The sequence below is a fragment of the Zootermopsis nevadensis genome, unplaced genomic scaffold, assembly GCF_977971745.1.
Source record: "Zootermopsis nevadensis isolate Lab colony 2312 unplaced genomic scaffold, Znev_1.0 Znev_ptg000021l, whole genome shotgun sequence".
In the NCBI taxonomy this organism is placed as follows: Eukaryota; Metazoa; Arthropoda; class Insecta; order Blattodea; family Termopsidae; genus Zootermopsis; species Zootermopsis nevadensis.
The window spans coordinates 11,826,770-11,843,872 of record NW_028259153.1 but is presented as its reverse complement, the minus strand read 5'-3'; the positions used below and the strand labels follow the sequence as shown (position 1 = coordinate 11,843,872).

General features: G+C 34.6%; 3 protein-coding genes across 5 annotated transcripts in view; 2 read left to right on the top strand and 1 right to left on the bottom strand.

Annotated features, from left to right (window-relative positions):
- LOC147873185 (uncharacterized) overlaps nt 1–4,067 on the top strand; it is a 49,087-nt gene extending 45,020 nt beyond the window's left edge. The window contains exons 4-6 of the mRNA XM_087352632.1: nt 887–955; nt 1,495–1,584; nt 2,183–4,067. Of these exons, the coding sequence (XP_087208758.1) occupies nt 887–955; nt 1,495–1,584; nt 2,183–2,311 (288 nt within the window). The 3' untranslated portion in view covers nt 2,312–4,067. The remainder of the gene's footprint in view (nt 1–886; nt 956–1,494; nt 1,585–2,182) is intronic.
- LOC110841299 (gustatory receptor for sugar taste 43a) overlaps nt 1–16,404 on the top strand; it is a 30,939-nt gene extending 14,535 nt beyond the window's left edge. Inside the window, exons 1-7 of one of the 3 annotated variants that reach the window (XM_087352628.1) lie at nt 4,229–5,278; nt 5,404–5,472; nt 5,983–6,072; nt 6,629–6,730; nt 13,628–13,696; nt 14,093–14,182; nt 15,774–16,404. In XM_087352628.1, coding sequence (XP_087208754.1) covers nt 4,328–5,278; nt 5,404–5,472; nt 5,983–6,072; nt 6,629–6,730; nt 13,628–13,696; nt 14,093–14,182; nt 15,774–15,875 — 1,473 coding nt within the window. In that variant the 5' untranslated portion in view covers nt 4,229–4,327 and the 3' untranslated portion in view covers nt 15,876–16,404. Of the gene's footprint in view, nt 1–4,228; nt 5,279–5,403; nt 5,473–5,982; nt 6,073–6,628; nt 6,975–13,627; nt 13,697–14,092; nt 14,183–15,773 lie in introns of those variants that run through there. The other 2 variants (XM_087352630.1, XM_087352629.1) reach the window with 2 other exon arrangements.
- Nucleotides 8,052–9,606, bottom strand: LOC147873184 (putative gustatory receptor 28b). The gene is made up of 5 exons (XM_087352583.1): nt 9,417–9,606; nt 9,319–9,326; nt 8,961–9,029; nt 8,437–8,526; nt 8,052–8,198 (listed from the first exon to the last, which is right to left on the bottom strand). Exons 1-5 carry the CDS (start codon nt 9,589–9,591, stop codon nt 8,052–8,054), a joined length of 489 nt encoding a protein of 162 aa, XP_087208709.1. The 5' UTR covers nt 9,592–9,606.
- Nucleotides 16,405–17,103: the final 699 nt, after the last annotated feature.

Genomic DNA, 17,103 nt, shown 5'->3' with positions numbered 1-17,103 from the left:
CGTAACAATTGGGTTTTATTTAATGTTGTCTGTCATTTTAGACAGCAAAATATACCAGGTTCTTTCTTTCTCTTCACTAATGTTTTCCATTACTTGTGAGGCGATGCAGCTAGTCGTAGTGGTGCTTTGTTGCAACTCAACAAGTTTTCAGGTGGGTACTCTAAGATTGTTACAAAATTAACACTTCGCTTGTATTGTTTATTGGTATTCCTGAGACCAATGGGCAAAATTTGTGTTGCTTATATTTAATTATTAATTATTTGAAACGAAGTGTCCAGCAGAACTAGTGAAAATTACATTTTGACGACTCTCTATGCATCTTTATGGGCTACAAAAACAGTATGGCGTTTGTTTTTTATTAAGAGCTTAATTTTTATTAAATAAGCGTACGGAGTAACAATTTCTACGGGACAAAACACTGTGCGGAGAACAGAATGGTCGCATTTCGGCACAGAGCAGAACATTTGCTGCAAACACGACTAAGTCACTGGACATCAGTAAAACATACAATGTCTTAGAAGAAATTTTGAGGAGGAACCTCATATGTATAAGAAACTTCATTATTTGAATGATAAAATTCTTCTAAATAATATTTATAATCACCATTCGTATCAAAAGGAAAATAAACCATGTCACTGTTACAAATATTTTTAATAATATTCAGGAAAATATTTGTACTTTGCTCTGAAAACGGCATGACACCCATATGTCGACTCTTTGAACGACATGTAAATTTACAAACGTAAAACAGGTGGTATACACAGTTACTGCTGGTCTGTAAAATGTTAAATTGTAAATGGGTGTCGAATTTCTTTAATTGCAAGTCTGTATGACGCATTCTTTCTGTATTTATTTCTTATGAAAACAGCTGTTAATGTTTTCATAGGCCAACCGGACTCCAATTCTAGTACACAGGCTACTAAGCAAGATCAGTGATCATGGGACCAGGGCAGAGGTAGGTTGAAAACAGAAGTGAACACGTGATAGCAATTTTTATTGAAACTCTGTCACCGTTTTGCGCGAAAGAAATTGAGGGCTTCTTGACAGAAGGGCGTATCAACAAAATAACTACTTTGCAGGAGACTTAATCATTACAATTATTTGTTTTAACAAATTTATCCTATTAGTATTCATACTCTCAAATGTAACTGTATCTATTTGTAAAGCAGCATTATTATTATGCCATTCTGGCATGCATTACATTATTTTACGTTCCTATCCGATTATGCAAATATATTGGTGCCTTTTACATTTTTCTTTTTATTCTGTTGACAACTATCGGTGTCTGATGTGAAATATCACGATATTGCCTTTAAATTTATTTGTGAATTTGCGGTTCTCTTATATATTTCAGGGATTGGAAATCTATACTAGCCGGAATTTTTTAGAAGTGTGGTTCAGAAAATTGTCTACGCATTAATTTACATTTCCTGTATTTGTCTCTCTTCATACATGTTTACATTTGCACTGATAACAGGACTCAACGTTTTTCAGCTTGAGCTCTTCTCACTACAGCTGTTGCATCGGAAGGTCCAGTTTACGGCCTGTGGGTTCTTTCCATTAGACTTCACTCTTCTTTACTCGGTGAGAATCCTTGCGTTCTACAACTGATTAAAATTAACTTTAATACAGAGTTTAATTTCGTTACACTGAACAAAACTACTCAGTGGGTCTACAATTTAAAAGGTGCTGAAGAACTGAAAAACTATATTAATATATATAATTAATCCGTGTAATTTACCGGAAAGTGATGGTGTCCTCAAAGGAGACTTTGTTTTTGTTGAAAATTTACAAAAATCTGCAAATATCATTTAGATGGACTGCCTTTGCGTTGAAAGTAGAAAATTCTCTCACTTTTCTTGTAGGCACACGAGCAATAATCCAGAATATTCAGTTGTTTAAGTTATTAATATTGTTGAAATTACAGAAATTAGGTTATATAATATATATCGAAAGCCACGACTTAATTGTTATTGCGTATGTTTCTGTTCCGAGTTCGTAATTGGAAAATGCTTTACTTTATTGATTAATGTGGCAAATAAATGAAAAGGGCCTTCATTTTCCACTGTGTCCACGAATTTATTTCTCTCTGCGCGTTCTTCTATTTATTATTTGAAATTCATCTAACTATGATTCGCATTATAAAGTGTAAAATTCTAGTCGGTGAAATTCTGTGTTGCAGATCGTCGGTGCCGTGACAACTTATCTCATTGTCCTAATCCAGTTTCAGCTCACGTTTACGGATCAAAATAAAACTGCAACAAATGTAACATCGTCGCCTGGTTTCACAACTCCGTCTGTATTTATATAACTAAAGTGCCATGAATAAGTTAAACCAACTTCATCTGGAAACTAAAAGGATGCTAGCAGCTGAACTATGTGGAATTTTATAAGAAATAAAGGCAAAACAAAATGTAATTGAATCACAGAAAGGGCATTTGAAGGGCATTACAAAATATTGTTTCTTCTATATTGTGGATCTCTGTTATTTTTTAACTTGTATCTTCTATACCAAGTTTTTAGACCGCACTTTCTCGTTATACACGATACGTATTATATTCTTGATAATTCGGATATTACATTAGAATTCGTAGCATTCATATATATTTCAGGGTAGAGGTTTAGGGTTTTGAATCTCGTATACGAGTAAAACGTTTAGAGACGATAGAATTTGTTCCAACTCGTACTGAAAGAGACATTATAACGACTCCACGACTCCTTGTGCGATGTTTCGTAACTTGTTTATTATCCTTTTCCCATTGAAACGTTTACGGCCGTGGTCTTTAAACCCGCTTCTCTGAGAATACTGAACATTCATTGAAATATCCGCGGAAATGTAACGAGAATGAATGGGCCATGTACGGAAAGTCACGTCGGAATGTTCTTAGACTCGTTTCTCAGTTCTGGTTCCTCAATCTAATTCTCATTTCTCGCGAGGTACGTTGCTTTCCGACACACGTGTTAAAAAAGTTAAAGGTACGTCTTTTGGTTGCCTTAATTAAGGACCACGCCACAAATTAACGTTTTGAGACACACTAATCGCCACAGCAGAAGTTAAGCCTGAAACTGAAAGACTGACCAAGTAGAAGTCATATAAATATTTCTCTAATAATTGAATTTGTTAAAGAAGATAATGGAATATGAAGTAAAGCTTTCGCGGCTAATGAAGTTGACGAAATAACCTCGGGCTTCAAGCCGCGTCAGGTGAACGGTGAACAAACCAAATATTCTGGGGAACAAAGGAACGGACTGGTTACCCAGCAGCCCTGAGGATGTGAACAGAGATGGCTGTCGAAACTTTGGCAGTAGATCTGGTTTGTTGACCGTTCAGTTACCGGACGCGCTTGTAGCCCGAGATTATTTTATAAAATAATGGAATAGTTCTCATATGTGCACCTATTTGAATTATTATGTCTCGTTTGGTAACGTTTTAATAAATTTCGCTTCTTTTAATCTTGCTCTCGCTTGTCGATAAGGAATGAACGTAGCTCTAGGTCTGGAAAATGTTTAGAACCTCCGACGAAATTATTGGTTTCATCTACCTGGTATTACTATAGTGAGGGAACAATACATTTATATTCAGCTATTTGTAATATTTTAAGCCATTTTGTAACCGTGCGCCATGTTGTAATTATGTGTAATGCATGCATGCCACTCACACCCATATAATATAAACACAAATTCTTGTAAGGCTTTTCCCAAGTGTAGTTAAGTAATTAATCGAAGTGTCTGTTGGTGTCCTTAGCAATGTCATTTAGTATATACAGAGTGATCATTTTATATGTGAATCCATGAAGTAACATTACATCGATCTCGCTATTTCGTTGTGATGGTAATAATTTTCAAACATTTTTGTGATAACGTAATTAGCGGCAGACAACAAAGATTACTTATAAATTCCATCTACCTAGTTCTCTTTTCCAGGAAGTTGTTTAAAGTTTCGTGGTTTCACGAACGAAATGATCATCCTGTATTTCACCTTCAATAACAGTGTTCTATCTCGATGGTTACGATGTGAACATTAATGAAATACGTCCCCAGTGGCAAATAAACACTAATTACACAAATATAAAGAGGTTTGAGAAAAAATACTCATATTATGTTCTGATATCAGTTTCAATTCCCTCGTTGTAACGTTTATTATTCGGATCCTGCTTTTACTGATAAGTACTTTGCTAATTAAATGTTTACTCAATTGGGTTATTCGTAGCCAGTTAGATGCTCAGAAATTGTTAGTACCGCTCCTGCAGTACTAAACTAATTACAATTTAAGACTTCTTTCGCTCGAATAGAGACTGGAATTTGTGTCAGCCACGTTACCATCAAGATGTGTAAGGTCTACAGTGCATTTCATCTGCTCTTCTACGTGTCTAAGTTCCTGGGATTCGCTCCATACGCTCTTATGAAAAATGGAAAATTGATTCCTTCGAGTATTGCAAAGAAATACAGTATCATTTTATGCATCGTTGTTATAGCTGCTGAAATAAAAGTGTTCGCGGTCGAAGTTATGAAGGATACGCCACTTTTGTTAGTAGGATTGGTGCTGCTGAGTTTGAGTTCTGTGGTGACGCATATCTTGTCCGTATTCATGTCTATCAACGGATCTAAAAAATTCATAAGAATATCGGAGAAAATTAACATCTTCGATTCTATGTTTCATCAAACACTTGATGTCAGAAAGAAACAGTTCTACTCCCTTGTTGCTCAGATAATGATTGGATCTATTTCCTTAGGGTCTTACTTATTTTGGGCTAATATTTATATCGGCAATAAGGAAGAGAAATGGGAAGGCGTTGTAACAAAGTTAATTTGTGTTTTAGGCGATTATATTATTGTTCTTCAGTATACAAATCTTGTTGTAATCTTTGGTCAGTATTTCTCTCATATAAATATTCAACTTATTGAGTTAGACAGAATTTTCTCTCAGAAACCAACAGCTCGGCACGTTGAAACAGGAATTTTTTTCATTTCTCATGTTTCTATCACGTCTGCTAAACCGGTCAGACATGAGTTACGAGATCGGGTATCGTGCTTCATGGACCTTTACGAAAAATTGTTTGATGCAACTCGATTCATCGATTCGGCTTATTCGCTGCAGATACTCCTCATTGTAGCAAAAATATTTGTTCATATTACATTTTGTCTGTATTTAGTCTTCGTTGTAATATTTTCCACATATTATGACAAGTGTTACAGTATTAATGCGTTATTCTTCTGTTTTTGGGCCATATTTCAGCTGGTTTTAATAATAGTCTGCTGTGATTATACAAAGGGAAAGGTAAGTAGGATTGTTTTTAAATAGTAAAAAGAGATCTGAGATACTATTTATTTTTACTTTTCCTCACATGTAGAATGTCTGAGAAACAATTTTCAATTTTGTTCCGAATTTTCCTTCATTTTCAGGCCAATCACACTGCTGTTCTGGTACATAAATTACTTAACAAGACGAAGGATCCTGAAGTCAGGGATGAGGTACGGTGTGTCATGTCTGAATTCTTTCGTAGATTTCCTCTTTAACCTCAGGAAGCAAACACATATTTTTCATGTTTTGTATTCATTATCATCTTCACGTCTCATTCAGAGGTATATAATCTATGAAATTAATATAGTTGTTACGACGTGTAGATCAATGCATGAGTTATTTAAAACCTTGTTTCTCGAAATAGTAATTCATTCGACGGAGCATTTTTAAAGTCGTGCTTACTGTAAAATAACTTCGAAGCTAGAAATTGGCTGTAAGTCTGTATTGAAATTTAATTTTTTAGTTAAAATATAACATTTTAATACATGAATTATAAAATTATCGAACATATTGATGGTTAGTAATTCATTAGGTAATGTCGTCAAAGAGTACATATGTATTAATATTGAAACGTATTTTATCTTAGGGCATGTATATTACATGGTTTTATCTGCATACAGCTTTCCTTAACAATCAAAGGCGTTTGATTTGTGATAAGTTAACAATTATGTTTTTTCTAGCTTCAACTCTTCTCGCTACAGCTGTTTCATTGTAAGACACAGTTCACGGCCTGCGGATTCTTTCCGCTCGATTTCACTCTTCTCTATGCGGTGAGATGTTTTCTAATGTACGTGTGAATAATTATGTTGGTTCAGTTCGATCCTTCGTGCTTCAGAAACTGTGATAAGTCAAAATAGTTTTCTTCAATAAATGCACTTTGATAGTTTGTTTAAAAATATGTCAACTGAGAACAAGGTTTGAGGTTTTCACAGCGGTGAGTACGAAGATTTCTGTCTTCTGGGTTGTTGCGCTGTGTAGACTGGCCGATGTTTACCAGCGTTTCAGAGGTCATACTGCCTCCGTCATCAGGGCGACGATTCATCTATTACAAAACGAAACATTCGGTGATGTCTGTATAAGACGTAAAAATTTCCTGACTTTACTCAAGATATCGGCGCTTTCCGTATTTATTTTCCTATTAATTTCTGAATAATAAATAACAAAGTAAATAATTTTATCGGACGTAGTGCACCATTCCAAACTGTGAGCCCAAGTTGACCATCTGTTTCATTTTGTCATGAAAAACAAGTGCGTCCATTGAACACACAATTCTTTGTCTCTGTGCGATTATTTAAACTGAGATTTGTGGCTTGTATGATATTGCAGATCGTTGGTGCGGTGACCACGTACCTGGTAATTCTGATACAGTTCCAAACGGCGTACCCGGGTCGCCGCAACGTTACGAAAGGAATTTATCTGCCAAGCTACGTACGTATTTCGGAAATTGACAGCAATCGTCATCCTTTCTGAAATGTTAAATCTGGATTTCGCCATATTACTCTGCGTTGGTATGATTCACATCGATGATGACAAATATATATGTATTTTCTTATGTACTAACATTAGTATTGTCGTTCCTTCTCTGTGTTGTAATAAATGTTAAACACAGTGGCCCATAATTAATCATTCCATTTAAAATAACTATTTGTTTCCTTATTTGCTTCTTATTTTTGTTTTTATAAATATAATAAGGTCTAGAAAAAACTATTATGAACCACTATACAGCGTAGCAGCGTGAACCAATTCTTCGATCGTATTTCATAAACAATTTTAACATTTTAAAATGCCAACTAATATAATATATGAACGATGATATTAGCATTTATTTAGTAAGTAAGCCTGAAGCATGTTTTTAAGCAATATTACACGTGTGTGTCATGTTTTGTGTTATATTTATTTAATGCAGAAACAAATCGATAATATATTAATTTATTACATAGTCGCAATGAGCGGCTCTTAAGTAAGAAGTGAAACCTAGGCTTCAGAGTTAGATAAATAAATATGTTATATAATTGAATCAGTGCTCTAAGAGTATTTGATACACATTAAAATGGAAGAATCCGATTCAATTCGCTGATGAATATAATCCTCAGCTGTCTTATCCAATTATGACTGTTTCTTAATTTTTGAATGCACTGTTGTTAATATTTATACCAGCTACTCTAACATCCAGTAACTCTACATTTTGTATTTATAAGTGTTGTATGATTCTCAGAATAAATAACGATTATTCACCCAACCAGCATAAATCAATTAATCTTTATAATTTATAAGTGTTGTTTTTTATTTGGGGTAGAAACTTTATTTTTAATACTATTTAAACGAAGTCGGCACTGTAAATATTTAATAGTTCCTTATTATCATATTTTGTTTTATGCATTTAGCATTTGGTGGTGCATAAGATGACATCTAATTAAGGAGAGATGGATTTTATTCAAAAATATTTCCATGCTTTTCTAGGTTATATTTTCATATTAACGGATAATGTCTACAGTAAAACACGAATAGGCAGCTTTAGCTAAATCTTAAATAAAAATGTTTTTAATTTTTCTACTGCATTTAACTGGCTAAGGATAGGGTTTGTTGGTCGGCTGTTATAAACGCCGTAATGAATTTTGGGTTCTACAAAATACGGAAATGTACTTGACTGTGCTACTACTAGCTTCTCAAAAAGTGCTTTGCTCCTTGGAGTTGCTAAGAGTGTTGTGGCCTTTTGGCATGTTCCAGTAGACACCATTTCTTTTTGAAGTCAGGTTTGATGTGCGTAATGGTTCTCTGAAGAAGATGGTGTTGTCACTGGTGGGTAGTGATGATGTGTCGTGTTCTTCTTTGAATCCGGTAAAGCAAGTTGAAATTGGATGAGTATCACAAGATACGTAGTAACTGCTCCCACAATCTGCAACATTCAGAAAGAGGGAAGTACTTCGGTGTTACGTTAAACAAACTGCTAATTTTCATTTAATTTCTCTTAGGTCCAAATATTCTCGTCAGCTCCCGTTTCTCAAACACTTTATTGAGAGTGGTGGGATGAAAAAAAAGTACAGTTACTTACATAATACTGTATAATTATAGAGGAGAATGTAACGTACAATAAATTATAGTTTGTATTCAAATTACTACTGTTTAAGTCTCACCGAATACAACAATGTAAAATCCAGAGGGAAGAATCCACAAGCCGTGAACTTAACTTTTTCATGAAGCAGTTGGAGTGAGAATTGTTGAATCTGAATAAAACAAAAAGGTTCATTGAAGCGATTTAAGATTATTCCAAGTACAAATGTGCTGTGGGTAAAGAAAGGAATAAATAAGCAGTTCACCCTGTTAATGAGATGTTCGGTTGCAAATTTGCATACATACGTAATAAAAGCAAATTATGTTTTTATCGTAAGTATTTGTTATAAGGTTTCTCAAATAGCTATTAAATAACCACTTCAAGAAGACAACATTTATGAAACCCTCAACACTAATGATATTTTATTATAACTGAAACTTGCATGAAGAGACGGTGATACATTGCTAATGAAATAAGTGTTACATTACATTACTTTTGATGTTTACAGTAACACAGGAATTTTACAGAACAGAACATAATCTTAACAGAGGCCTGTCGTGGCCAATTTTTGCACCGAGCGTGCTTCTGAAATGGTTTTCTTTTTACCTCTTCCCTTAGAACCAAGTCATTTGTCTGTCCCAGTAATTTGTGAACCACGATAGCAGTTCGATTCGCCTGAAAAATAAAACAGTTTATTTATTTTTGGAAAGAATGAAACTCTCGCTGTATTATCCTGTTATCAGAAATCGATATTCCGAATTTATCTAAAAGCAAACATTGATAAATTTATATACAGTAGAATCCCAATTATCCGACATTCCGTTTTATCCAACGTGCAGATTCAACTTAATAACCTGAAAACCTTGTGACGAAGAAAGTGTTGGTGATATTTCAGGTTCTCACGAGTATGGGGGTTTCTTATTATTATTTTAATTATTTTACTGCACTAAGTATATTGACATACCTCTTTAGCTGCGAAACACGGAAAGTACACCAACCAAATCAATCTCAGTACATAATAAAACAGCCATATGAAGTAAGAGATATTTGGTGTTTCATTACACAATAAACTGTTTTTCTGGACAACGAAGTCCATGAAAATGAAATAAAGAATATGTGTGAGTGATAAGAACATTATTGCTGTAGACAAGAGTAACAATAGAGAATATGCTGAATTTACTGATTCAGCAACTTCACGTGCTGAAACATGAAGTTCTCGAAGATACTGAAAACGCATTACATTAGACTGAATGTTCGAACGGTCTGAAATTTTCAAGTTGTTTGAAACTGTGAACGTCTTAGATGCTCTCTTGTTTATCTGTTTTAAAGAATTGGGAAGATTAATTACATCGTCCACTTCACTAATAGCACCAATCTGAACATTCCAATTCTGAATTATACGTTTGAGAATAATCATAACAGCTGCGAATTGACATTCTGACATGATACAAACAAATTCTGCTATATAATAGGGCATGAACAGCGACGGATCATACGATGTGTAACTCATAACTTCCACTACAGCGGAAATTAGTATCATAGTTACAGTTAAGATCAGCATAGCTAACATAGTCTGTATATCTTTCTTCCAATCAGAATAATAAATGTCGCCAATTAAGTCATTTAAACGAGACAGCTGACGAGCAATCTTCTTGCTGTTGAGAAGAAAAGTGCAGTAAGCTATTATTAGATGAAAGAGTGTCCCAAGACTTTGGATATTTGCACTTGAAGTGCATATATTGCCCCAAGAAGTTAATATAATATGTTGACAATATCCAAATATACTAGTGAAAATTATGAACACTCCAACGCTGTAGACTACGTCTTGGGTCGACACGCTGACTTTGCGTTTACCAATATCACCAATTACACTGTATGGCGCTAATCCAATAACTTTGGACACCAATATTATTGGTTTCAAAACGGAATAAATATCTGCTGTTTCTTTATAGCTGCTCAGTGCCATTATCAACTTTGGTTACGAAAGACGCCTCTGACTTCATAAACCTTAATGTCAGAAGGTTTACTTCACCAAGCGATCAATAATGTTATTATTTTAAGTTTCAGGCAATCAAATTAACATAATTGGTAATGCTACAATTTTATTAATTACTAATTTTAAATATTTAGACACGTTTTCTTTCAGAGTGTTCCTGGAAGACATGACTCATTTTAGACGTATGATTTGGAAGGTTTGTGAGTGAAAACATAATTTAAACCTCAAAAATAGAAGCGTCTTGATGGCACAGTAAATATCAGGGAGACCTTACTATATTTAAAGTTGTAATGGATTTTAAGATGTCGATTATGGTCTTCGGGGTTGTAACGCGGTTTGGCCTTGTAGGTCACCAACATTTCGGTGCTATTTTAATCCAATTATCGTCATAATACTTATATCGGAAAATTTATATTTTATTTATTTAGTGTTCTGTCTGACGACAGTATATGAACAGGATCCTTCCATCCTTTTCTCGGACTGGGACCTGTTCATATACGTTCTTGGCAGATGATCCAGAAGTGGTTTGCCATTGCCTTCTTCTGTGTGTGAATGGAGTAATTGTTGGGATGCCACGGAGAAATCGGGGAAGCCCCCGGAGGAAAACCCCGTGTTGTCTAGACCACGGCCTTGCCCAACACAAGTTATAAATTCTGGCACCGCCGGGAATCGAACCCGACACCCCAGGATTACAAGACCAGAGTTCTAATCGCTAGACCACCGAGGCATTATCGGAAAATATAATGTAATAATATTAAGGGTTATGTTTATATCATGATATTATTACATTATATTTTCCGATATAAGTATTATGACGTTAATTGGATTAAAATGGCAACATAAACATACATGGCAATCATTTATACAGAAATTTCCGCTTAATGCCAAAATACGAGGCGACAGCACGCCGTAGCGGCATCGAGTGGATTAATGTAGAACACTGCCGTCGCACCGTGAATTCAGACTTTACGTGGGCCTCTGCAGGCTTATTAGATGGAATTACTGAACCTGGTACACTAATACATAATGTAACATCGAAACAAAAGCGAGTGAAACATGCGAACAAAAGCTCGTTCTGGTCACTTTTGGAATCATCTTGATGTGTTAAAGCCATTATGAAAATGAAATAGGAATATTAAATTGTTTTCCATCACGAATTTTCTGGTAAATAGTGAATTAAATTATATGCATGTCATGTGAACGTCGTGTGGAAAATAATTGTATGTTCACAGATAAGGGAAATATGCAGCTGTTCTATGCTAATAGTAATTTAGTTTGTGTTTGGGTGAGGAGCTTTTGTGTCTTTACAAAAGTGTTCGTAAAGAAAGTGTAGCCTATATGTGTATATTAAAGTATTTCCTATGTTAAACTCGTAATGAACAATAGTTTGTTTAAATATGGATATATACTACATTTTCAAACCTCTGATATTTATATCCAGACCATTTTGTCTCGCTCCTTTTTCTCTTGTTGATGATTCTGGTTCTGTAAAATATCAAATTTCCACATTTTGGTTCCTCTACAGCTTTGTAGGAGTGTGTTTTTCCATCATTTCACAGATTTGTCTAATTTTTATGGACATTTCTTTTCATGGAGCAGTTGTAATGAACGCTACTGCAAAAGGTCTAACTGTGGTTACATGTCTGGCGAGCATTGTCTCACAAGTTACGTGTCTGTCAAATGGGAGGAATGTCATCAGAATTTTAGATCAATTATCGATATTAGACAGAGATTATAATTATGCATACACCAATTATTATAAAGTATTTAAAATTTTAATTCTTCTCATAATGTACACTATTTTATTTTTAGTAGTACCCGACGTATTGTGTCTTTTCGTCGCTAACACAAATTCCACGTACAGTAGTTTTGCTATTCGTTACACTGGAGCAATAAGTTTTTTATGTGACTCTTCGTTATGGTTAACAGATATACAATTTATTTATTTCGTAATTCTATTAAAATATCATTTTTCTGTTCTCAATGACACTGTCAATAATTTCACAGTCTCATCCCCTAACGGAACTACGGCAAATAAGCCGCTTAAACCATCAGCTAGTAACACTAACTCAAGTAGTTCAGTTAAATGCAGTTTGTTTCAAACATCTGCTCTCATAACTATAAAATCCACTTTGAGAAAAGTGTGTCGGCATCATAGTTTTCTGTGTGACATTACACAGTCTGTAAACAGAATATATTCTTTCCACATTCTTCATAGTCTTGCGGTCACTTTTTTTCAAATTGTGTGTATGATATATTATTGCAGCACTGCAGTTTCTTATCCTGATATGTTGAAAAATGTTTCCTCTGCAATAATTGTTATAGTGGTAGGGGTTATGTGGTTCTTCACATTCATAAGTAAAGTTGTACTTCTTGTAGCGGTGTGTAGCTTCACGTCCTATGAGGTGAGTGGCTGAAGCCCTTACACATTTGTTATTTCTGGCTTTTAACTTGCAACCAGTTAAGGAATGAGTCAGGTTAAAACAGTTGATATGGTGATTACGTTATGGCTTGGATGCCAGGGTTCATTTCTCGACAGGGGCAGTCCAGACCGACTTGTTGTCCAACCAGCCTCTTATCCAAATATTAATAGATACCAGGGGTCTTTCTATGGGATTAAAGTGGTTGAGGCTGAAACTGACGCTCATCCCCAACTAATCCACGTTTAAAATAGCATTCGTGTAAATTTCCTGTGACTGTAAATATTATCTATCAGACGATATATTTTTTTATTAATTATTTAAGCTTATATGACAATCGTAGCAGACAAAATAATACCGTGGGAGCTTGCGGTCTCCACAAAAAATACTACGTCCTCGCCTTAAACATCCTGCTTTCAGGCCTCAATCAGATCCTATTGTATACATTTTTGTGTGTAAACAGAAAGCATTAAATGTATTGAAGCTTAGATTTGGGGAGAATACCAAACCCAAAATATGGTTGTAGATCACACCAGGAAATGTTTATTACGTCCACAACTTCAATTAGCAAGGGAGATGTAATGGGCTGAGCATGTAACACGAATGGAAGCTACACGAAATATTTACAAAATTGTTGTAAAACTTGTAGAATGGGATGGGATTCATCTGGCTTAGGATGGAGACAGGTGATATGCTCTTCTGAAGATGGTTATGAACATTATATTTTCATAAAACTTGTGAAATTTCTTGAATATATGACCGACTATCAGCTTTCAAAGACGGGTTATGATCCACAGGGTCAGTCACTCAGTTATTTATAAAGAAGTAACAACTTTGTTTATTATCATTTATTTCAGGGCAACAGAACTGCAGATCTGGTACACAAAGTAATGAATGTCGCACAGGATGTTGACGTAAAAAAAGAGGTAATGACTACGTTAAATCCAATGCAGTGATAGTAGGTCTACTTTAATATCCGAGCATGTTAAGTAAACCACATAGACTGATTATATTTTTTAACAGGGTGTTAAGGATAACACCAGGGCATAAACAGGATAAAGTGAGAGGATTCTGGAGAAAATTGCATAATTAGAAGGTTTATAATTTGTAATATTTACCGAATATTATTAGGCGGGGCTTCGGAAAGATAATAAATATACACAAAATTTTGTTTGGAAGGCCTGAAGATAAGACCACTCGGAATACATTTCTGTAGTTAGGAATGTTTTACCATAGCGTCGAAATGTTAGTCAGTAGTCTAATGCTATTAATATTGTGACAAATGTATGACCTTTTAAATATTTTGGGTGTTTATGTTCCAGCTTGAACTATTTTCGCTGCAGTTAGTGCATCGCAAAGTCGAGTTTACAGCCTGTGGATTCTTCCCTATAAATTTCAGTCTTCTCTACTCGGTAAGGAATACTCTAAAAATCTACTAATTTCCAAGATACTTGAGCATAAGAATTCCGTGATATAGTCAATAACTGATAACTCTCATTTAGTAGGAAAATATATTCCTGGAAAATTTGTTTAAAGCGAAAGTGCGTATAATTAAGATACACAATGTTAAGATTAATGGCTGCATTGTATGAGCAGAAGCGTTTATGGTGACTAATGAATTCTTCTCGGGCTACCAGCCATGTCAGGTGGTTTTAATACCAAAGACAAACGTTTCGAGAGCCGTCTTCGTCCTCAGGGTACTGAAGTTGTAGGAGAATACAACCACCAACCAAAAAGCTAACAAGGTGGAGTTCCCGTCCGTGATCTGTGTATCCTGGGGACTGGAATCGGAAAGTTGGGCAAAAAATAGGGAACACGTCATTCCGCACACCAGGCCCTATTGGCTAACGTGTGGCCAATAATACGGAGCTTGGGCAGAGATGCACAGACCACGGACAGTATCTACTGCAACTTCAGTACCCTGAGGACGAGGACGGTTCTGGAAACGTTGGTGTCTTCTCCATTGAACCACCTGACAAGGCTAGTAGCCCTAGAATAGTTCATTATAATGACTACGTTCATGGATCTTTTGTTTTAATGTTAAAATTTATGGTCATGATTATTTAGATTAATAGTGATAAGTTAATAACTTAAAAATTGCATTTGAATGTATAGCGTTAACTCTTCCCAGACTGCACTTTATTTTAAGACCAAGCTTATTCGATTGTATCACAGTATATTCAGATGTGGTGTAAATTTATGTTATTTTGAAAGTCACGAATAATTGTTTTTAAATATTGGGACAAGCCAAACTCTTTCCCTTCGCGAAATATTTACCTGCATAACAGGTCTATAGCCCGTAAGTAATTCACTTGTTACGGATGATGATTTTTTGTGTTTACACCTAGTCGGCGTAGTTTAGCGAGTGTTGTCAAATGGAAAACAATTTTTAACGAAGCGAAATATATGTATTGTTGATGACCCAGAACAACATATTACTCATTTTCATCACCGTAAAAGTCTTTGTAAATTTATATAGAGTAATATTAAATACCGGGAACAAATATGTACAAATTCGGCTACTGACTTCAATAAAATGCTTAGTTTTATTCTTACAAAACGTAATTACTAGAAGACTAATAGGAAAGGAATTGCTTAATATTCTGAAAAATTATAGAACCCGTATGTACACTTCGCTGGGAGAATACAGAATTGTTTAATGTTGAAGCGTGAGTGAGACGTGTTTTATATGCCTAATTTAGAATTAATTAAATTAAAACTCGTACAAAATAAAACCTTCTTCTGAGAGGAATAAGAAACCAGGAGTCCTACATCTGCAGTGGTTGATTACATGATCGCAATTAAATTATTTTGAACTTTTCAAATTACCAAAGACGAGTTACTGAAGATTCAAATGTCTGTTGCCGCATTATTCATTTAGAGTAGAATGGTTTCTCCAAATGTTGCATAATCGCATGAAATGATAAATATTTTTAATGTTTAGTTATTATTAATACACGTAATTAATTACTGAAATTCGCTTTGTGATTAAATATGTTGCAGATAGTTGGAGCAGTCACTACTTATTTGGTGATTCTAATTCAGTTTCATAAATTATACGACGCTGAAACTCGTTCTGTTACAAACGTTACTTCAACAGTGTAACAATTTTTTATTTAAAATTTTATGTTGTATAAATGACAGAGAAAGTGAGTATTAAACAACACTTGATAGGGATGCAGTTCATAATAGCTTACATTTTCAGTAAGTTTGCCATTATTAAGTATAGTACATGAAGAAGTATAATAAATTAACATTTATCTCTCAGCCAACACAGAAAATTGAAATAATTTTATGTGCCTTTTTTTAAAAAAATATTAAGCACTTGAATGGAATATTACTACTTACCAATAAATGTTTCTAAGAAGAAAGATTTTTATATATGATGGACGTGTACACATTTCAGTACAGTAGATTGTGGTTAATTGGACCATCGGTTAATTGGGGTAGCCCTTTTATTTGGAATAAATCTTAAAAAACAAACCTTTTTAACTCTTTACGTGGAACTTCACATAATTGGGGCAGCCGCTCAATTGGTGTAAATATTCTAGTCCCGATATGTCCCAATTAACCGGAATCCACTGTATTTTGAATTAATATTAATATACCTGTAAATAAATATACAGTTACGCAATTTCTTTGTTTATTCGTTATCATAGGAAAATCAAAAGAATTTTTCTGCATTTAATTGTCATCTTTTAATATGTGTTACTGTTTAATCGAGTCTGTGGTGTTTGGTGGTCAGCGCATGAACAACTCCAAAACTGATCATTTTGAGTTACGTACAAGTATTGTCTGATCTCAGGTGACCTTTAATTTTGTCAGTCCTTGATAAATGTATCTCATATGGAATTGCTACTTCTGATAATTGCAGAAAAACAACTTGAAAGAATCTCTCATTTGTAGTTGTCATCTTGGGATTATATTTAGACCAAATATTAATCGTTTCCTTTGATACAACTTTCTCATTTGCTATGCCCTCTCCTATCGTCCACGGCAGGTTTTGATGGGAACAGTTTTCATGGAACTGAAGATAAACGCATCTTAATTTAGGAAAATCTTGTCGTTGTTTAAAAGTGTTCGTGTAATACTCAGCAAAGGAATGTATCATGTAACATCCGGAAGTGTGAACACCATTTTAAAATGTTGTACTAATCGGTGTGTTACGTTTCTCATATAGTCCTCTACTTACTTAATTTCCGTAGTTCTATATTTAAATTAATTATTACTAAATATACTAGAATACGCCAACAAAACAGAATCCTCTATCAAGTTGTAAGTGTTCGTCGGACTAAGTAATATAGAAAAAAGCATGATTACTATGAATTAAATT